This window comes from Anopheles bellator, chromosome 2, assembly GCF_943735745.2.
Source record: "Anopheles bellator chromosome 2, idAnoBellAS_SP24_06.2, whole genome shotgun sequence".
In the NCBI taxonomy this organism is placed as follows: domain Eukaryota; kingdom Metazoa; phylum Arthropoda; class Insecta; order Diptera; family Culicidae; genus Anopheles; species Anopheles bellator.
This window is the reverse complement of record NC_071286.1, coordinates 34,331,699-34,353,697: the sequence shown is the minus strand read 5'-3', so window position 1 is coordinate 34,353,697 and position 21,999 is coordinate 34,331,699. Positions and strand designations below refer to the sequence as shown.

Here is a 21,999-nt window from a genome sequence, read left to right as displayed (position 1 = left end):
AGCGCTCGAAAGGCTGCTGACTTTGAATGCCCTGGCCCCCCAGGTCGCGCGTTGCGTGACTTTGAGACCGGCAATGAGCTTCACTGATTGGTATTAAATTGGGGTTTGGGTTAAAACTCGCTTCGGACAGAACCGGACAAAAATGTAAATGCTAACCCCCACCTCATTCGTTTTAGGTGAACCGTCTTCAACCGGAGCTCCAGCTGGGTGCGGTTGGGCCGGTAAGATTGCGTAACAAAGTCAACGAAACTGGCCCCATTGGTTTATTCTTCCTGGGACTTTGGCGGTGGTCGATGGTTTTTTTTCTTTGTCCAAGATTGCTTTACACAAGTAATCCACTGCGATGCGAATGGAGAAAACAGCTGTATCCGGCAGCAGGGTTAGCAAAACCTGTTCTCGCTGCGCGCCGCTGCTAGAGATTTGGGATGATCTTAGCCAAGTCGACGACACTGTTTGGGGCTCGTGGAGTGCGCGGAATGTGGAGCCGGTTTGCAATCGAATCGATCGGAGCGTGTGAGACGGACAGAGAGAGAGAGAGAGAGAGAGAGAGAGGGGGAGCAAAAATAAATATAGCGTTCACATCGAATTAAGAATTCGAAGGTTGCCCAGCGCGGTGAAATATCTTCTGATGAACAGTTTCCAGTCAGAGTATCGTCAGAGTTCCGGTTATCAAGGTAAATGGACGAATCTCGTTTTCCAGGCCATGTGTTGCCATGCGCCAGGACCGTTATGTCACCTTAGAGTGCAATTATGAAATGGTGACACGAAAATCAGTTACGGATCGGTACGTCTCGCATTAAATTTTCAAACCTCTTAAGTCTTACTGTTTGTTTTAATACAATCCAACAAAAGTTAGACACTACTCCAATGCAACCAACAAGTGCATTTAAAGTGCCGCAACCGAGGGGCTTACGTAGCCGTCAAAGCAGTGAGTATCAGTGAAAGTACTTTGAGTAGAAAGCTATTTTGGGATTTCGAGAGCGTTTGAATGCCGACTAACGAACGCCCAGTGAAAACCCCGAAGTTCACCGTGTGGTTCCTCGGACTGGTTCGTGGGCTCGTGAGTTGGATTTAACTGCGCAGCCCCCGGATGGGTTTTTGCGATCAAGCCCCGTCAGTCCCGACCGTTGCGGGTGTTGTTCGGTTCGGAGCGCTTGGTCTCTCGGTCGATGCCTTGAGGACGGATGGTCAATGTCAATCGCCATGTGTGCCCTCGGATCTTGATTGATATGACGACCGCTAATAGCAGCTTCCAGCGGAGCCCTAATGAACCACCCCTTAGGTCACGGGCAGTCGCGGCGCAAAAATTTCCATCGCACATTGCTCGACGCGAAGGCGCTCATTAGGCCGGCTCAGGACCAGCGACGGTTGCTGCGCGTTTGCTGTGCCATAACATTACTGGGACCTTACCGGTGACCCCATTTGTCTGTGATTGAAATACCTCCGGCACCGCGGCAGACCTTGCCGGCGGTGGAAACAATGGACTCCCGGTTGCTCCTGGCGCCTCGCGCCTCGAACGTTTGACGCGATGAGTAAAGCCCGGCCGGAAAGTCCCAGCAGAAATTAGCCGTACTTACGTGATTGCCGGTGAGTCTGCAGTCCAGCTGAACATCCGCTGAATGCGCCGTTTGTCCAACTCGGGCCGCTTGACACCGCCGCCACCATCCTCGAGCGGGTGGGCGCTGGGTTGGGGCGAGATCCGGGACGGTTGTTGGTGCTGGTTAGCTGACGGGATCGCCGCGTTGGCCATCCTCACTCGCTGTACTCCCTGCCCTGTCCCTGCCTGTATCCTGGCTGAGTCTGACTGACGTTGCCTAAAATCTTACTCGCGAAAGCAGTCTTTGGTTCTTTTTTTTCACTCGGCAATCAACACACTTGGGTCAATACCTACGGGAGGAGGCGGAATGAGTAAACACTTGAGAATAAACAACCACCGCAAAGTTGTTGGTGCCATTTCAACCACGCTCTAAGGGCAACGAAAAAAAATCTTTACGAAGCACAGTCGAAAAGGCGCAACATCGCTAACCACTAGCACATCTAAAACGATGGACGCGAGCAGAAACTCACACAGCGAGCGAGTCGCGGTCCCGCGGCAACAGGGCCGGTCCGTTGTGCAGGATGTTCAGTATTTTGTGCCTGTCTCGTTTAGAAAAAAGAACTGCACACTTAACCCGCCACCGATCACACATTCAGGTTCGATGCGCACCTTCGGACCGAGCCAATCTAACGCTCCTCAAAGGCTATTGCGGTCGATGCGGTTTAATGTTTGATTTGGCTGCCAATACTTTACACCCAAACTGACCACATTATCACTTTCAACGGCCCCCGGGGCACAGAATCGCTTTAAAGAACTAATCACTCGGTGGTGGTGCTCCGCCACCGAGCGTTCACTTCGTGGACCGGTCGTGGGAGAAACGCGAGATATTCGACATCAATCGACCTCCTTTTGCTGCGCTGCGCGGCCACAACAGCAGTGTGTCTCGGGAGTGGCGTCGCTGCTAGTCCGCACTCTGTGGGGAATTGTTGTGGCCCCAACCGCACCGTTGCACTCACTTTCTATTGTGTGTTTTTCGGTTGTCTCCCTTTACCGCGCGCTTTCTCACTCGGGACGGGCGTGCGCGGCGTGTCGCAGATTTGGCCGTGGTCGCCCGGTAGGGAAGGACAGATTGGACAAGTTTGAAGCCAAATCCTACACCTCCGCCGGCACGGGTCAAGTTCACTCAAACCAGTGCTCCAACGTTGCCCGCTGGGCGATGTTTTATTGGCAATAAAAGAGCCACACTCGGTGTCTTGCTTCCTCGGAGGGGTTAATTTTAAAAAGCAGCAACGAAAAGCACCAACCTTTACGCGAACGAAACAAGCGAGAGGCGGAAAGAAATCACTTCATTCACCAACGGCGATCAGAAACGCAATAATCTTGCCCACACCGGCGCTCATCGTTCGTAGCCTGCCGCGATGAGCAGCGCGCGTGAGTTCCCGCGGCGGTGGAGCCCACGGTGCGTGGATGAACTTCGATGCGCGCTGAAGAAATACAGCGACGAACTCGGAATCCGGGATCAATGAGATGAGGGCTGCGATCTTCAAATGCATTTTCATGCTTGTTCATTCCAACAGGGCGAGTTCACAAACAGGGGGAACAGGGTTTGAGAGGAACTGATCAGGGATAAAGCAGGCGTTGTACCGATTTATTGATTTAAGCACTGCGCCTTAAGTCGTTGTTTTCTATTAGTAGTTCGCCCAACAAATCGATTAACGTCAGTAAGATTCGGTTGAAATGGTACCAAACAAACGAACACGCCCGGCAATTGGAGATCTTGTGAGTGAGTGTTCTCTCGGCGGGTTCTCGGGTAGACTCGGGTATGCACCTGTATGCGAATGCTAATCACTAAAAGCGTCTCCACCGTGGCGTCGGTCGTCGTCTTCGGGTTCGTCGCTTAAGTTTTCCTCAATGTCACCGGTGAAGCAATCAAACAAGTTGATGACGGTTCAGATTAGCTGTTTACGTTTCTTTCCTTTCGATACGATTTCGCACGAACGTGTGTAGTCCACCAATGGCGGGAGAATGCTAATGGCAAAAGCAAAAGTTTTGTGCTATTTGTAACATACTGCGTATACAGCGCCTCGGTATGCTACGGCGCCACTGCTGAAAGGCTTATATGTGGGGAATAGACAACAAACATGTGGACTGGACACTGCCTACGATATGGGACGATCGAAGAAACACAAATTTGTTTTTAATTCGTGAGCGATTTCATCGTGTTACGAAACGTCCGAATACTAGTTTTCCTTGGCAGCCACGATAGAAGAAACCGATCAAACTAAGCCCAAGGTTTGAAACTTCTAAAACAACCTTGATACCGCGCACGGGCACAAGGAGCTTGAAAGCTGCTCCGAACGGAAACGCACCCAATGGTACGGAATTTTGATTTCCTTCGACGCTTCGGCTTTCGATTGCGGCTAGATAGTTAAGCGTTTGGGCGCCATGTGCTGCCGAGAGGATGGTGGCACAAAAACCAAAGGCGAACGATGTTTCCGAAATGTAATTATTATCCAGCACACGGAGCATAATTTAGCTAATCGTCTGGAATGCGTGAGAAATGCAGCTAATTATAGTGCGTCGACGGGCATTTTGCATGAATCTGCGACGTATGCGTTTATCTATTTACATCGGAGCTGAAAACTCTGTACGTATGGGTAGTTGTAACTGGTCGACCAGTTAGTCGGCTAGTGGAATACGCGAATCAGAGCCCTACATCGTCTACGAGTCAACAATTGCAACCGGTTAGGTTCGCGATGCACCGAGACATGCAAGTGCAGTGCAAGCAGCACACCGACGACGACGCGATACTCTCTGTCCGGTGCCCATTGGAGTTGCGTCTTCCGCGTTACGTGACGTGTCCAGGCCCCCGCCAGGACCTTCCCAGTAAGTTGCCCCAGCCCCCGCCAAGAAGCGAACGTGTTTCGGTGTGCAATCGGAACGCCGGCCGCCACTGATTGTTGCACGCATGCAGTAAACGAAAGTTGCTGGGAGATGCGTTTGTGTTGGAACTACTACAGCCAGCGAATTACTACGTACTTAGAAACGCAACAAACTGCATCGGTGTGCAGGCTGGCCTACCTCTAGTGCGGTCGTTAGAAATCTAATCTTAGTTTCACTCGGCTAAAAGCAGGGCGCAAACTCATTACGCAACGGCTTGTTGATATCGCTGCGTAAGCAGAAACAACCCGACTTTTGGAGTGGCCGATGTGATACGCCTAGGTGACAGAAATCCTGGTCCAAGTCGGATGGTTTGCCGAACAAATGGTCATTTTTAGTTATTAAACTCTTTCCAGCATAGCGAGCCTCTCGAAAATCGCACATCGCAAGCAAGAAAGCTTGATAATGATAACGCAACGAAAAGCTGTTATTTATGTTTACGAACCCATTCTCGTTCATTGTATTGGAGATTTTCATGTGTTCATGATTTCAAATAAAAGAATTAATCGATGCGTTCGACCACAGTTTTATTATTTGCATGATATTGTATCGGATGAATCCACGGCACAAGTACACTGAGACTCCGATGCCGTGACTGGCCATAGGAATGTGCAGCGGCTTCTAGACGCGGCTAGTCGCGGGTCAAAGACGTCAATTGACACTGACTCAACGATTTTTAAACCCTGCGCTCGATGCATCTAGGCAGGCTACGCTGGTGTGGGGATCGGAAACACCCTACCAACACGTTATTATGAAAAATATGACGAATGGCATTGCCCATGCCATCTGACTCTTTCGTTGGCCCTCGCGAACCCAGCGAGAAGACCTTCGCGAAGGGCAATGTTCGATGCGGTTTCCACGGCGTGACCTGAAGGTACGTGCAAGTTCTACCGTGAGTTGAAACCAGTTCTTAAACATTAGCAGGCTGCTTCCTTAGAGCCGGTGCCGACGATGCTTTCGGACCAACCCTCACTTGAAGCGAAATGAAAGTTTACACGGTTCGTAAGATAGAATAAAAGCGTTGTCTAGCCATCAGATCATTCACCCCTACAAGCCTTCAATTCACAGGTAAATTATGTCCAAGCATGGATGAAACGGTCAGCATGCAGTGAAATATAATTTTTTACTTTCTATAAAATAATTCTTAGTTTACTTTAAAACATTAAATATATGTGCAGAGGAAACAAATTTTATCTTCAGGCCGGCTAGGCCCTGGTATTTATTTTTCACACTTCTTGCGGAGGTCAAGCACACACGTATTAGTAAGTGTAAAGCAATTAGTTCATGTTAAGTAAAAGGAGCTTTTGAAATGTTGACGAAATATTCCATGTTTCTTAACGCTGTTTCATTTGAAGTTTTTCCCTTATCCTGCTCGCTCCTTTGGTAAATTTAGCAAATCGCTCTAAAGCCCGAACCAAGCGTACGATAACTGGCATTATGGGCACTTTGAGTGGAAGTACGAAATACGATAATGTCAGTGCCGGAGCTTGTAGCCTGCAGCCCACTCTGAGTTCGGTGTCCACGAATGTTCTCCACCAGCTTAATCTTTTCCCGCTTCTGAAAGAGAGAGGGAGAGAGAGAGAGCATGCCAAATCATACCACAAAATGGGTCGACCTGATTATTGTCCATGTTTGAAATCGTCACCTCGCGGACCAGTTCCTTTTTGGTTTCCAGTAGCGCCTGCTTGAGCTGTTCCAGCGTACAGTCCTTCGTTTTGCAGTCAAGTTCCTTGATGCGTATCTCAGCCGCTAATGCCTTCAGTTTCTTTGTGCGTGCCGTCAATGCACGTTGCGTTAAGGAAAGTCGTTCCTTTACTTTATAGCTCGGAAGCTTCTCCACCACATCCTTTAGTGCATCGTACATCTTTTCGGACTGCTGTAGGGTCTTCTCTTGCTCAGAAACCGTCACCGACTGGTAGAGCACCCTCCGCTGGAGCGTTTGCACCTTAACGATCAAGTCCATTTTCTCCGGATCCTTGCCGCTAAGCTTTCGCCAGCGGTGCACGTTCATCGGTGTTAGCATCTCATCCTCTAGGGCGCGTGCTTTAACTCGCTCCTGGTTGAGAACGCGGTTCAACTGCAGCACTTCCTGGCGCATATCGGCTGTATTAGCTAAGCCGCGGGTCAGAAGGTTGCGCTGCGAGCGCAGATTGCTGATTTCTATCTTCAGCAGCCGGATATCATCCAAACGTTCGCGATACTGATTTTCTCCACGATCTAACGCCATGTTCATCATGTTAAGTTTCTCGGTCAGGTTGTTGATTTCCTCCACACGCTGCGTCAACTGCATCTTCACCAGATCCTTTTCGTTGATGGTCCCTTCCAGTTGCTTCTTCAGGCGTAGCATATTCGTAGCATCGTCCTAATCGTGAAAAAGATCATATAAAACGCGCATTACGAGGAGCCCTCTGAGTTCGCGTTATAACTTCCTAAAGTGGCTCAGAACTCACCGACAGTGTCTTATTGAGGCGCGTGTTCTCATTGGTTTTTTCGCTAAGCTCCGATTTCGAGTGCTGCAGTGCAATACTTATACTTTGCACGTCCGATTTAAGCGTTTGCTTCTCCTTCTCGACTTTATCGATCGTTTTGTTCGCCTTCAAAAGTTCCGCCATCTTATTGGCGTTCTCTTCCTTTAATTGATCAACGGAGCGCATTGAGTTTTTCAACCGCTCCTTCTGACCTTCCATTTCTTTGTTGCACGCCATTAGGTCACGCTCGAAAATGTTTCTTTCACCACGCGTAATTTCTAGTAAATTTTGACACTGAAACAGCTTTGCTTCAGTTTCTTTTAGCTTCTCGCGCAACTCCCCAATTAGATTTTGCTTGTACATCAGATCTTCGTTAAATTGCTCAATTTTGTCCGACAAATTCTGCACCTCTTCCGCATTGCGGTCGCGATCCTTTTCGATCTTCAACATTAGCGTTTGCTGCTTTTGAGCCGCGGCTTGAAGGCCCTTGATTTCGTTCTCCAACGTTTTTTGGTGCTTATCCAGCAGTGTCATTTGCTCCGTTTGATCGTTTATATTTTCTAAAACAGAAAGCAAAAGTTACATTTCATCCCGTACCATATGAAACACGGTGCTGAATGGTCGCACTATTTGCTTTAACCAGATCCTTTCGAACCAGATCACGCTCACGCAGCACTACGTCCACCTGCTTTTTGGCAACGTCGAACGATTTCTTCGAAGCGTCGCGCTCTTTCTCGAACGTCACTATCGTATTCCTACAAGATTAGCGCACGATTAATAAACGAATTGCCAGCAATCGTGGGCCAACATACTTCAATTTGGAGACCTCCTGGTCGACAATGCTTTTGGTGGCTTCTATCGTTTGTATACGTTTCTGCAACAGATCCCGGGTTTTCAGCAGTTTCGCATTCTCCAAGCGAAACTTGTTATTCTCGTCCTCCTTAAGCTTCAATATGTTCACCTTAGTGTTCAGCTCGTTGGTCACCTTTTCCTTCAGCTGAACCATGTTATCAAAGTCTGCCGTTGCCTTCGCCAGCTTCACTTGGATAAGGTTATTCGTTGTCATAAACCGTTCCAGGTTGGTGCGGATGGCGGCCATTTGCATCGTTTGTTGAACAGTGGTTTTGTGATTTGACTCAGACAGGCTTTTGAAGTGCTGTGCCTCTTCCGTCTTGATGGCCAACTCAGCCGTGACTTCGGTGTGTTGCGCTTGCAGGCTCTCCAGCTGACGCTTATCCCGGAATGCTTCGTTCGACGTTTCGTCCAACACTTTGTAGAGCTCCTTCACCTTCGTCTCCGATTCGGAGCACTTCTGTTCCAGTTCCTCCATGTACAGGCGTTGCGTGTGTAGCCGTCGATTCAGTTCCTCCACCTCAACATACAGACGGTCACGCTCGCGAAGGATTCCCTCCTTGTGCTTGTTCATCGAAGGGCCAACGCTACAAAGAGATTAAACCAGCAACATTGTACTAACCGGCCATTCATGCAACTGCTTGACGCATCTTACTCATCGTCACGATCACCATAGCGGTCACTTTCGGCATGCAGCTTTTCCAACTTGTTTCTCATTTGGTTCATCGCTTCCTGGGCGTTCTGTTCCCGGGTTTGTGCAGCATCCGTTCTCTTCCAGGCATCTTGAATTTCCGACTTCAACGCTTGGATGGTATCTTGGTCGCGCTGGGAAATTTGCATCGCTTGTGCGACGCGTCCTGCGGCCGCCGCAACCTCATCCTGCATTTTTCCGATTCGGTCTTGTTCATCGATCAGTTGCTGGCGCAGATTTTGACTCGTAATTAAAAGTTTCTGAAAGTCTTCCGCCAGTCCATACTGCTGATTTCCTTGTAGATCCTTCACCGTCTGGAAAAGCATGATTCGTTATTTCAAAAATCCGATTATTTCAACTCGCAATTCATGAGTAGAAATGGCATCCACTCCACTTACTAAGTTTGCTTTCGAGCATAGCTCCTCAAAAAATTCGTCGGTAATTTCTTTCGGCACTAGGTCATCCTCGAAGGTGGATTCCGGAGCCTGCGAATCCTCGCCACTTTCTTCTATTTGGTCCATATTGCTGTAGGAAGAGCTCGCTTTTCTTATGCGGAAAACGAAGGTTTTAGCTGTCACCTTTCGAAAGAACGGCTTGGAAATGAAAAATTTTCTTCCTTGTTTCGTTCAAACAAACTCGCTCCTTCTGTAAGGTTCCATGGAAACTCTCACTCGACCCCAGCGCTATATGGAATGAGGCCAGGGAATAGGCGCTTCGTGGCAATTTTAGAAATGTGTGTCAAACAGTATGACGACGGCGATGGTCTCGAACAAATAGCAACAAGTTGTTGTTGTTCTTAGGCAGATTTTACCGAATGGTTGCTAAGGCGTTTGCGGCGTTACTAGCAACCGTCTACTACGTTCGAATACGCTTGCTGTTTTGTACAAACATTCTGACAACGGGAAAACCTTCTTTCGGATACCGGTATGCTCAACGGACGTGTTGTGCTTAGTGTTGGTTTGAACGCTGGCACTCGGCTAACCTTTATACGAACAGATTTTATTATCCATCATTCATCATAATTTCCCCGCCGAAAACGACTGCGGGCGATCGTGTTTCTGTAGCAAAATTGTTTCATGATCTGTAATACACTTTTATTTGCATTCTCTATACGCTCTCGTGTTTTTTATGCGTCTGCATAATCTCGAATCAAATATAATGCGAGCTACGTTATATGCTTAGTACGTTACGCTCTCAGAAATTTACTTGCTTTTTAAACTTCATTTTTAATTTTTAATTATGTTATACAGTTTTTTATTTATATTTAGATATCACTCAAATTAGGATTAAACCTTTATCAAATTACATCTTCGCTTGTTTTTACCTTCAAGTTTTCCAATGATTCGTTCTAGATCTATCTCTTTCTTTCTTTCTCGTTCTCCGTCGGTCTCTTTCGCTGTCCTGCATCATTCTCCGAAACTTGTTGCCTTTGTTTTTCTTCTTTCTGGAAACTTTTGAAGCAATAGAAAGAACCTTTTGGTGAACACGCTATTCACCAAACATTGTAATATGTACGTCTTCGACAGTGACCGTGTCTAGAGCAGTATGGTTGTTTAGATGGAACCCGCACTGAGGATAAATACATCGGGAGCAGTGTATCTGTAGCGATCGGAAAATTGTCTAATGAACCGTAACGATAAAACCAAACAAACGAACAAAATTCCTTCGAATGGACGATTCTTCAATCTATGAAGAAAATATCTTTGAATAATTGGGTGTTACACTCCATTTTCTTCACTAGAAATGCCAAGGGGTTCGTTTCTTCTAAATAACGGATATAGCAGAGTAAACGTTTCGTTTAGGAGTAGGTACGGCAGGAGCAATGCTGCAGCTTTTCCTATGAAAGGTTCCAGCTAAGAGGGAATGTTTTGAAATCGAACAGCGATAGCAGCGATTTGTATAGCTTTCCTTTTTTCTTTATGGGCTAAAGCAAACAGTATTGAGGATGCTTTCAAGCGCTCAATAAAGCTCGCATTGACAGTGGATTTGCTGCCCTCCAAGCTTTTCTATCGTATTTATTGTATGAACATGATATTGGTGTCATTAATTGGTCACATTCTTCGCGTTCGTTGTGCTTACAAATACCATTCCCAGTTGTCAATTAGAAGGTAGTGTTCCATAATAGTAATAACATGAATAGCAAATTGCAGAACCAACTAAAACAAATAACTTTACAGGTCAAAATGACACAAAGATAAGAGACAAAATACTAACAAAATAGATGGGTCAAAATTTAAAATCTGATCGATCAAGGTCAAATATTACAAAAAAAATTTGCAACAAATCATATGAATAAAATAAAAATGTTCTGCTACAGTTACATCGAAAGTCGTGCAAAAAGCAACAAAACAGAACAGATGTTAAACAAAAACAAACAGAAGGACATCGCACAACTACCTACAAAACATCACGACTTTACACGCCGACCTCACGAGCAAAACATTCGCGACACACACGGACGGCTTTCGTCAGACCGTACTTCGGAAGGGGCGCTGAAAGATTGGAGCAAACACCACAAAATACTCCGCCACAGTTCCGACAATGGTGTCTCCTGCGGAACGGAGTGAAAGCCGAAGCGCAAGCCATGCAACGGGGAGCATCGCAATCCGGGATCCATCGTGGCGGTTCTTCCGGCATCCGACGTTGGTGGTGCTGCTGCTGGTGCTCATGTCGATGCTGGTCGATGTGTAAATCCCGCTCCACAGACGATGCATTGGTATTGACGGAACTATGGTTGCTACTGCCATTGCTATTGCTATTGATTGGACTGTTTGGGCTGCTCCTACTACGACCGTAATCGTTTTTCGTTCCGCTGGCACTGTAACGGCGAAGGGAGCCTTTGCCACCTTCCACCACGATGCAAGCCTCACTGAGACTGACGCTTCGCTCCTGGCCCGTGCGTATGCCTACACCACCGACATTTGCGTTGCTGCCGCCGCTTCCTCCGCTGCCGGATGAGGATGTGACGACCGAGACGGACACATTCACCGTGACGTTGCCACTCTCCACACTCGTCGTGCGACGCACAGGCGAGGAATCGCCCGACGAAACGAACACAGAATCCTGCTCTGGGTTCACTTCTTCGGCCGAGTAGATGCTTTGGCTTGAACCACCGCTATGGTTCTGATCGGCCGTAATAACGTCCTCCTCACTAGCCCGGAACTCGAACAAATCCGCCGGATGCTGATTCTCTTTCGACTCACCGACGCCGACGGTCGCCTTTGGCGGCGGTTGTTCTGGTTCGGGCGGGGACGAGTTCATGACAAATACGCTTTTAAGCATCTTCCTCAGGTCGGCCGCAAAGTTCGTCTGCAGCTGGTCTGCCACGCCCGCAATGCACACGAACAAACGATGGAGCAGGTTTTCCGTCGTTCTGAAAATGGACCGATCGCAAAAAGAACAACGAGAACGTTAGCGTTTGTTTAAGCAGCTTTTCTCGTCGACACGTTTGGGATGGTGTCACATACTTGAACTTGTTGCGGCCAGCAGCACGAATCGCCAGCGACACCTCATGGGCATCGCTACATTCGCTTTGCGTCGGAGAAGTATCACAGCTTGAGAATGAGGCGCGTTGCTCTTGGTGACGACTATTCCCATCGTGGGAGGTGGTGGTGCTGGTCGATGCGGTCTGCGTTGGGATAATGATGGTGCTGGTATAGTGGTGGGATGATGGTTTGTTCGCCGGTCGCATGTGACGAACATGAACATATCGCATATGGCGCGGGTGCTTTCTTCGACTTCCACACGGACAGAGGCCGTTCGAAAAATTGCTTTCAAAAAACTCCGTTCGATCGTTCCCACCATGTTCAGCCCCGTCGTCGTCGTCGTCGTCGTCTTCTGCATCTACATAACCATTATCGTTGTCCGCTTCCAGTTCGTCTTCGCTGGACGATTCGATCGTTTCCGACTTCTTCCGATTGGTGGGAAGATGCTTCTTGCGCAAACCGGAGCTTCCGGCGGATCGCTGGATAGCTTTGGCTGAGATGGTAGCTGCTACCGATACAACAGCAGCACTGGATCCCCCACCAACAATGGCCACGGTTCGCTCGCTTTCGAGCTCTGGCGACATATCCGTGCTGTTAGTGGCTGTTGCGTGACCCGAGTCAGACTCCAGCAGCTGCTGACCGCCGGCAAGAATGCTCTCAATGTTAGCTCCTTCCACTATCACGTTTGCCACCTCAATTTGTGCAGCCTCGTCACTCAATAACCGCACCTCATCGTCCGTCTCGATGAAACTGTCCGTTAACGGTGCCTCGTTCGTCTGTAGCAGATTTCCAAAGTTTGTGTTCGGTATCAGATATCCCGAGGTGCAGTCTGTGGTGACGAGAATGTCCTTCAAAACACCATCCTCGTCTACTTCGTCGTCCTCCTCGTCCTCCTCCACGCCGTCATCTTCGTCGTCGATTTCATCGCCGTTGCTGCGTTGATTATTGTCATCTTTCACCGTTGCGTTCGCAACCTCTTCATCGTACAGCTGTGAGGAATGTTGTGGTAATCGAAGCTGCTTCCGCGACTGCCGATTCTTTGCCTTATATCCACTACTACTACTACCACCACCAGTACTGCTATCAACACTATATTCACACCCTAACCTATCACTCATATCGAACGCGCCACCGTCAGTATTGCCATCCGTCCGATCATCTTCACGATCATCGCCCGCATCGTTGGCGGTCGTTGTGGTCACTATGAGCACGTGTTCCTTGCCCTCACCCAGCGGTTCGTACTCATCCGCGCCCTTCCGAACGGTGCGCACGTCATCACTAGCACCATCACCACCACCGCCGCCGCCGGCACTGGGCGCCACATCCTCATCACAGATCAGTTGTTCGCCCAGGTTTATCTCTTCGTTCGTACAGAGCAGCTTCTCCAGTTGATAGAGCTCGGTTTTGGTGAGCGTGTGCAGCAGATCGCGCATCTTGATGAGCAGCTTGCGAAAGGGTCGAAACATCTCCGAGATGTTGTCCGCCGGTTGGTCCATGTTCAGCGGCCCATCACAAAAGATAGCCAGCCCCGCGATGATCGCTAGCCGCGGTATCGAGAACATTAGGGCGGGATCGTACGAATCGACCTGCTCCTGCTCGAGCAGGCCAATCTTGAGTGCGCGCTGGAGCGTCTCCGAGAACAGCACACAAATCAGCTCCTGCATTTCGTACTCCTGCTTCGTCTTCACCTGCACCATCGCGCTCACGTAGACGAGCTCGAACTGCGCAAACAGGCGATCAAAGATCTTCAGACTCTCGTACAACTGCTCGGTGGCCGCATCGTTCAGGTCCAGCCGCAGCGTCGGACTGTTGGGCGTGTTGTTGCGAAGGCACTGCTCGCGCAGCCGACTCCGCACGATCTCCAACGTTTTGCTGACCGCCTTTGCAAGCGGTCGCATCTTGGCCGACTCGAACTCACGGTTCAGGATTGACGAACCGGCGGCCAGACACTCGGCGCCGAACCACAGCTGACCGGCCAAACTCTCCTGTAGCACCTCCTCCGGGAATTTCACACGAAAGGCACGCGAGGCACGGTCCTCACCCAGCAGCTCGTCCATGATCTGGTTGGTGATCGCCAGAACGCGATCCTGTCGATGGAAACGTTACCAACGTTAATGTGGCACGATTAGGCGGAAATGCCGGTACCGATCTCATACCTGACTTTGGCGCAAGCGGCCAACGAGCCGAGTGCAGCGGACCGGCTCCGCCCGCCCGTCGAAGCTGTCCAACTCGCTGGCGATCGCTGTCAAGGCACGATCAGCATGGTAAAATCGTGCCAGCAGCGATTTATCGTCGGCCTGTCAAGAAACGAATAGAAAGAGAGTTAACGCTGATTAATGTCGCGTTCGCTGTCTAAACCGTACGTGACCGCGTACAGTAGGTTAGGGGTTTAAAAAGAGAAATTTCAAGTCCAAAACTAAAACCCTCTTTAATCGGTGTTGGAGCGTCGTTTCTGTCTCTTTCTGTAAACTTGTTTGGTATCATTGTTTGACTTGTTTGGGCGTACTATACCACCGTCGTGATGAACCGTAACTTATCATGTAATAGATAAATATCCGATTGGAAAACCCCAGCGGTCACAAGGGGAATAAACGCAGCCATTACTGATTACCTTACCGCGCTGGTACTGAGGGGGTTAGAGGGGCCCGAACGAATGACTGACGCTCGAATAAAACCCTTGCGCAACGGCGGCTACCGGTTTGTGGTGGTTGGCTTTATCCTGACGACCGGGGAGCAAAGTTCTCTTCCCCGTTTGTTGAATAGCAAAGTTTCTCGGTCGAAACACTGTACATGCAAGAGTCCTGTTGCGGTGGACACCATCGGTACATCACACTGCCTCGACGCTCACGTTATTGCAGCATTTCGCATTTACGTAACGCACTCGCGGAACAACGGAAAGCGCAATACAACAACACATCGTCTAAGCGCAAGGCATTCAATTCCTATCAGGCACCAAACGGTGGATCACGCACACGGCTGTAACCACGGCGGCGCATACCTTCGTGCCAAGTGTGTGGTGTGTGCGTAATGTAAGAAAGCTGGAAGACGGCGGTTCACGTCGGTTGTGCGCAACGATCGTTAAACTGTTGCCTCAGCCGGCGGTAGTCGTTTTCATTCAGAGCAAAATTTCTCCCAAAAGCATCAAACAAAAACGGAACTGATATGCGGATAAACCCGTTGGTAAACAAACGGTGTATTGGCGCCGGCCACAGTGTAATAATCTCCCATCGAGCGCACCTACCTACTGCCCGTTATGTGGTCTGAAGCCATCAGCCGAAGAAACAGGCCATCATCGTCAGCGCGCCGATGGTTTGCGAGCACTGTTTAGCTGACCGTACAGCGGACGCGCAATCGAACACCAACCGGAACGGAAACATGACCACAGAGATCCCATTACCTAATAGCGTTTAGGTGTAAATATTTTAATACTTTTGTAGGGCAACCCTAATCTCCCTTGTTCGGAGAAGTCCTTCGTACCGAAACGAAAGTAGGCCAAATCGCTGCGCAACCTTCGGCCCCGCGGTCTGGTGACACCCATTCGGTGGACCAATTTGGAATCATACCGAACGGCTCATTTGTTTCGAGTGTTTCGAAGTTACTTTGGCCATCGGCAACAAAAGCTGCCGTTTTGGGCTCACTGGCTCGGGGGGAAAGTCACAGATAAGATTAGCCGAAACGGTCACTTTCTCTAGCCATTCGTCGAAAGTGCATACGCCCCAGACACTTGGTAGGATTGACAAGACCACGTTAGTCGGTATGTCCTTTGCCGGAAGGAATGTCTTACAAACACGGAAGATTAAAACGATCAAGCATCATGTGCCACGTTCTTTTGCAGCACGGTCTGATGAAAATTAGCGAATCGTCCACGGATCATCCTCAGAGTCATCATTCTGACACTTGACCGTCAAAACAAATCACATAGCCTCCCGAGCTATGGGTTGTTTGGTTTCAGACGGCGACAAAATATTCTGCGATGTTTGCAAATAACCTGTCCACCACTTTCTAGATCCGTGACGACAATTGGGCAGCTTTGGTTTTGAAATCACTGTGCATCAGACAAGACGGTGCCACCAAACGGTTACGAACATTGTGCCCTCTGGGTCCGAAACGTACCGAAGATGTTGTTGCAGTCCATGTGAACTGTGATGGACGTGTCACGTTCCCTACTGGCATACTGCATGTAAAAACAGAAACCGCAAAGAAGCTGTGAGCATCGGAGAATCACATACGTGACTTACGGTTAAAGGCAACTGTTAGATTAGAGTATTGACACATTGGGTGGTAAAAAACGTTTTATATCATAATTAACTATATGACAAATTCGTTAACGCATGAGGCAGCAAACAACCAAATGACAAAACAAATTCCAATCTGTTCAAGCGGTCTAACCTTTCAAAAATTTCATCGTGACAATGACATGATGAGATGGGCTAACTCAGCATCGGATAGTAATGATTGGGTGAGACAACATCCACCATACTCTCGTGGCGAGTCGCGCGAAGCACCACCACAACTTATCACGTTGATTTGTTTGCCAAGTTTCTGTAGCGCTTAGAAGAGCTAAATGCGTGAAAAGCGTTAATCGAGTGCTTCCATTCCAATTTTTCGTAGTATAGGGCTTTTGGAGCTTTTTCCTTTTAATTATTTTTGATACTTGTTTATTGTTTGGTTTACGTTGTACAATGTCACAGAACATTGGTGCACATTATGAGCCACATTTGATGCTGATGGAGTTTTTGAGATGAATTAGTCGGCACCGGGAAAGTGAGTTGCCTGGGAAAGTACGTTCTAATTATTAATCTACAATGGCATTGCAAAATCCCATACAGATGCATGTTACGTTCACTGCATTGTACACATTATCAAGATTTTTTTTTTAAAAGAGCAGGTTCGGAAATGCCTGCAGTAAAACCAGACACTACACTACCTAAGAAAAGTGCCCAAGCAATAGCATAAAAACGCATGATTCACGACAGTAACTACGAGTTTCTCCACACGGCACGGCAGTGTACATAAACAACTCGTCTCGTTGTACCGAAATTCATGCAAATGAGAGTGAAAGTTGACCCGTTTGTTAATTAAGTATAATCTTTCCCCGCAGGAACAAGCAGACGGAAGACGCTGCTGGCGGTCCGCGAGTGTGTCTAAAGAGGTGTCTAGATAAAAAATATGTTGCCTTCCACCGTACGGATTGAGCCACAGAAACAATGTTTGATTACTTGAATTAAACTGAACATGCTTTCGAAATCGTCGGATTTTTTTCGTAAAATTCGGCCAAGTGCACGAAAAGATAATATTTTGTTCCAAATTTATTAATTGCAATGACTTCTTCGGGCCGGGTCTTATGAGGTTTCAAAAACATCTAAATGTACGATTAGAAAAAAATTTACTTTTAACTGAAACATGATTGTAAATCGAACAAAAATTACGGCGACAGTGGAAAAACGTGTTAAATGAGAAAAGCACGTGCTCCGAAGCTCTTCAGTTCTCCAACTCATCGTGTGTGCGTGAAATGATAGAGGAGGAAAAATGGAAAATGTGGAGTGAACGAAAACGGAACCACGCAAAAGGGCCAGTACTGATCGAGACTTGTTTCCTTCTACAAGGCTTTTGAACATTTTAAAAATGGCTTCACAAAATAACGAAAATTGTCTTCGTGGCCTCGGTACCGTTCATCATGCGGAAAATTTACTTCCTCCTTGCCTGGTCCACTCATTATCATAGCGGTGGCAACGGACGAGAGTTCTTCGCCGCTGGTAAATTCATTCCGGAGTCGCATTATGGTCGTCGTCGCGGCAGCCAAGGTCAATACGTAGGAACTCGTTAGCGGTTACTGTTCGTAAAGCGCGACACCACGAAAACTCGTCTTCTCACTTCCTGTCCGTTTTCGACGGATGCGTCTTCGCTTTTCGAGCAACAAGATCTAGTGAAATTACGGGTTTGAGAGAAAATTAAACAAACTATGCTCCTGGCAGGAAACTAGTAACGCGTGTGGAAAAGTTGCATCAAATAAAACTTTCGGTTAAAACAGATTATCACTATTCACGTGCTCGTTTTGCTTGCGGGTTGAGCGATAGGTAGGTTCAATCGCATTTCTTACGGAAGATATTTACATCTTGTTACAGCGTACAGTACAGTACTGAGCACAATCAATGGCTACGTCAACAATGATGGTCAATCGTAAAGTTGAACACTTCGCCCTTGAACAGTAGAACAATTCTCCAGAGTGGTTGCAAAGGAGAATGTATCTTTATTCTCAACAGAACACTGTTACACCAGTACTGAAGATAGTCCAAGATGTAAATTATTTTTGCACGATTGTTGCTTCGTCTCATATTTAACTCACATGTTAACAAACTCTTCTTAATAACTAAAGTAATCCAGCATCCAGCTATTTTTCCATGCTCAAGTAAATAGCAACTCAGTACGGCTGGGATGTGTCATGCCAGACGACAACAGAATCTTGCATATTCGTTTGCGTTTCTTGCATAGTCTTGCGTTTAATCTATGAAGCCAAATATTGAAACAAAAGATAAGAACCTAGATAATATCATTACGTAAACATAAAAACTGAACACAATCAGCAGACATTTTGAAATTTCCGTAAACCAATCGAATGCATTGATATACAGCACCAGATACATTTTAGGGGTATAAATGGAACAAAAATGCGAGCAAAATAAGGTTAGGTTCGTTTTTCTTTGCATTATCAATCGTAGGCGCGGTAGAGCCCGGTCGACTGCGAAAGTTGAATAACAAATAAACCTGCTCCGTTATATCACCTCCGTGTCTGCGCCAGTCTCTGAGTGCAGTGTGCATCGAATGCTTTGCGAGGCCAAGCCAACAATCAATAAAATCTTCTTTTACTAATATAAGTACATTCAACGACAGAAGTATTTACTCCACGCAACTCGGATGATGCACGTTACCATTTTGGCGCGTGGCAATAATCATCTCAAACGAACACTCTTAACTAATACATAACAAATTTTAGATAAAAAATGATCAACTTTGGTAATTCGAAACGACTTCCAACACAGCGAACGTTATTGATAGCTCTCAGGTCTTCACGTGGCAAACAGACCATAAAAGGCCATACTCGACTCACAAGGTGACCTCCTTTGGAGAAACCAGTTCGAGTATTACCTGAAGCGCTGGTTATGAAGAAACAACAATTGTTTCGTTGTTGTGCTGTGCTCTAAACAAACAGCTCAAGGTTCTGATGATGATCCGCGATCATTTAAGAATTGGCCACCAAATCAAACAGCTTCACAAAAGCACATCAAAGAGCTTTTTATCTCGTGTTAAAAGTAGTACCAAGCAAACATGTGAAACACAACAACTTCTCTTGTCTATGGCGTGAATTCAGATCAGAGTCATCCTTATCACGACTTACAAACATAGATTGATGCATTATCAAGTGCCTGGTATAGTACTGCGCATTACCCGACCGCTTTGTGTGAATCGGCAGTATTCTCGTACTTGTTTCCCGTGACTCACCGGTCACGGTGTGACTAACAGCCGTGCAAAAGAGGCTTAATGCTGGGGGGAAGTAGCGCCTAATTTAAAGCCATCTTCACACAGGGAACGTTAATTAAGTTTCGACGCGACGCTTTTTCCGACCTTTCACACCGGTTACGACGACGGCGACAGGCAACGGAAAAGTCTTTCGCCCTCTCGTTCGGGCGAAAACAATTAGACATCTTGGGTAGTTAAAAAATAATCGAAGATTACTCAATTGACGTTTTTTTCGTATCACAAGCATGCAAAATAATTTTAACTTAATTATTACTTGTAATACAAACACAAATTCATTATAAAACTATTTTAATTCTCGCACCAAAAATTCAATGTGTCTTGATCTTCCAAATATAAACACAAATAATCTGTCAAAACACAACACTTCGCCCCTCTCACCCAAAAACCAAGTATACGAACCTTGGCCAAAGTTTTTAGGCGACACAAACGGAGCGTTGTCTTTTCATACAGATTCGTCGCGCCGTACGAAGTTTTCGTCGACGCCGGTGTGAAGGGTCCCATAGAATGCCATATGAGACAACGCGTCGTTCGCAACGTTCCGTTCCGTTCATTTTGGTGTGAAGAGGGCTTAAACATTGGAGTTGTGACAAATTTGCGTTATTGCTGTCGGTGTGCTTTAAACAAATGACTGTTAAATAAATTTAAGGGCCATCGTTAATCATTTGATAAAATTCAGCAACGATTTGCGGCAAACATTATCTGCTGCCGGCTCAAGCACGTGACGTTATTATATGCACCAATTGTCTCCATCGCAGCATTGTTACCATACTATGTCCAAAGGTGTGTGACCAGGCGATGTTGAACCTACTGCAACCCCGAAACCCAGTGGTTAACCTCGTACAACCTACACCAATAAGGTTGTGATATGAGCGTTATCTGCATCTTTGCGAAAGATAACAAAAACAAGCGAATGCATCGCTACTGTCGCCACGGCAGACAGAGAACTAGACATCCTGACAAAGAGAAAGTGCAGAGATATGCGAAATCCCACGGCGGCGAGGAAAACTTTACGCAGATGTGCACTTTCCCAAGCAGTCGAGAGAACGGACGGATGGCCATAAAACGGCTGAACCCTGACGCGGCCAATGATCGGCGGGTTTTCCGGTTTTGATGCAATGCCGATTGAGGCGAAAGGAACAGAGAACTTCCGCCTCGTGACGTTTCCTTCAAGCGCCGTTTACTAGATTTACACAGCGGACAGGAGCGGCATAACACGTGCCTTTTAGTGTGTGGGTTTGTTTTTAAGTGTTACTACTTAGCCTTTCGAAGGCACGGGCGGGTTACTATCGTTGAAACAGACGGGCACGTATTCATTGTCATGTTTGTCGTCATTGTAGCGAACAGAAACAGTCGACCGATGTGTCTGGCCACCGCCGTGATCAGTGTGTGCGTGAGGTTGGTGACGAAATTTCCCAAGGCCTTCTGCGCTTGCCGCGCTGCCACACGTCTGTACGTACGGTGCAGACGCACACGCACACACGCATGCACGCCGTTGGTCTGACTAAAGAGCTGGCAGAACAGGGAAACAATTCGTCTCTTATTCGTTTCGCAATGTTTCGTCTGCTTCCTTTTCCATGCCAACGAATCTCCAGATCCAGAGCGCACTGGAGTGGAAAGTGGTTCGGAAAAATATGGCACCCAATAGCGAACACAACTCTCGCACTCGACTTACCTTGGGCTTGTTCAGCCATTTTCGCAACGAATCCATTGCTGTTGGCGCTCCACTCTTAACCCCTGCTTGGATATGCCTTATCAATCTCCGTAATCCACACGACGACGAACGCGCGTACTGCGAGGCTATGTGGTTCCTTTTATTGCTTGTTTTTCCAGAGGAAGTTGCGACAGAACGCGACTGGTAAACTTTAAACGATAAACGATTCTTGGCCTGTAGTTACACGGGAACGACACACTCGCTTTTAAAATAAACACACTATCACGAACGCTCGTCGAGTTTGTGGCCACAGGAATTGAACGAAACAGCACAATTGCACGGTACACTGCCAGGCGCCACTAACGAAAACAACAACACAACATGCTTCAGCGCTTCTCAGCCACACATCGTCAGCTCTCCAGGTCGCAGAAAACGAGGATTATTGGTGGCGTTACTCCTCGCTATCGGCTGAATCAATTAACTTCCGAACTTTATTTCTTTCGAGAGCGCGTACTGAAGAATCATTTCTCGTCAGATGTGATTTTTGGTGAACAGTGATTTTTGGTACAGTTGCACCTAGCGCTTGCACCAATCTTGAACTTTTGCCGTCTTCTCAAAAATTTCGATCCAAGCGCCCACTCGAGGAAAACATGGAACCCTACAACGGTAGAGGAACCTTGAACCATACAACAGTTCACAACAACTGTCATTTCCGAACAGGTTTCGCCCGTTTAAAGTGCTTTGCGAACGAGCTCCAATGCTTCACAAAACATTTTACGTTGTTTTAACAATTGTAATGTAAAGCAATGGTGCATCTTTACACACTATGCCTTTTT

General features: G+C 47.3%; 3 protein-coding genes across 3 annotated transcripts in view; all 3 read right to left on the bottom strand.

Moving 5' to 3' along the window:
- LOC131210662 (ABC transporter G family member 23) overlaps positions 1 to 1,702 on the bottom strand; it is a 33,833-nt gene extending 32,131 nt beyond the window's left edge. The window contains exon 1 of the mRNA XM_058203942.1: positions 1,578 to 1,702. Within this exon, the coding sequence (XP_058059925.1) occupies positions 1,578 to 1,612 (35 nt within the window). The 5' untranslated portion in view covers positions 1,613 to 1,702. The remainder of the gene's footprint in view (positions 1 to 1,577) is intronic.
- Positions 1,703 to 5,866: 4,164 nt separating this feature from the next.
- LOC131210227 (cilia- and flagella-associated protein 58-like) lies at positions 5,867 to 9,009 on the bottom strand. Its single transcript, XM_058203439.1, has 7 exons — positions 8,887 to 9,009; positions 8,453 to 8,802; positions 7,758 to 8,384; positions 7,573 to 7,700; positions 6,928 to 7,505; positions 6,123 to 6,839; positions 5,867 to 6,034 (listed from the first exon to the last, which is right to left on the bottom strand). The coding sequence occupies exons 1-7, from the start codon at positions 9,007 to 9,009 to the stop codon at positions 5,867 to 5,869; spliced, it is 2,691 nt and encodes an 896-aa protein (XP_058059422.1).
- A 711-nt stretch (positions 9,010 to 9,720) lies between these two features.
- On the bottom strand, positions 9,721 to 21,633 carry LOC131212609 (lateral signaling target protein 2 homolog). Its single transcript, XM_058206539.1, has 4 exons — positions 21,185 to 21,633; positions 14,130 to 14,270; positions 11,956 to 14,060; positions 9,721 to 11,861 (listed from the first exon to the last, which is right to left on the bottom strand). Exons 1-4 carry the CDS (start codon positions 21,218 to 21,220, stop codon positions 10,904 to 10,906), a joined length of 3,240 nt encoding a protein of 1,079 aa, XP_058062522.1. The 5' UTR covers positions 21,221 to 21,633; the 3' UTR covers positions 9,721 to 10,903.
- Between the last annotated feature and the right edge of the window lie 366 nt (positions 21,634 to 21,999).

What these genes read in the sequence shown, in the direction of transcription:
- LOC131210227 (XM_058203439.1), bottom strand. Translation starts at nt 9,009, where the DNA reads ATGGACCAAATAGAAGAAAGTGGCGAGGATTCGCAGGCTCCGGAATCC. An exon ending in CAGGAGGTCTCCAAATTGAA is followed by an intron (nt 7,701 to 7,757) that starts GTATGTTGGCCC and finishes CTAATCTTGTAG; the next exon opens with GAATACGATAGTGACGTTCG. An exon ending in GGATCTGGTTAAAGCAAATA is followed by an intron (nt 7,506 to 7,572) that starts GTGCGACCATTC and finishes TTTCTGTTTTAG; the next exon opens with AAAATATAAACGATCAAACG.
- LOC131212609 (XM_058206539.1), bottom strand. Translation starts at nt 21,220, where the DNA reads ATGGATTCGTTGCGAAAATGGCTGAACAAGCCCAAG. An exon ending in AATGGCTGAACAAGCCCAAG is followed by an intron (nt 14,271 to 21,184) that starts GTAAGTCGAGTG and finishes GTTTCTTGACAG; the next exon opens with GCCGACGATAAATCGCTGCT. An exon ending in GCTGGCCGCAACAAGTTCAA is followed by an intron (nt 11,862 to 11,955) that starts GTATGTGACACC and finishes GTCCATTTTCAG; the next exon opens with AACGACGGAAAACCTGCTCC.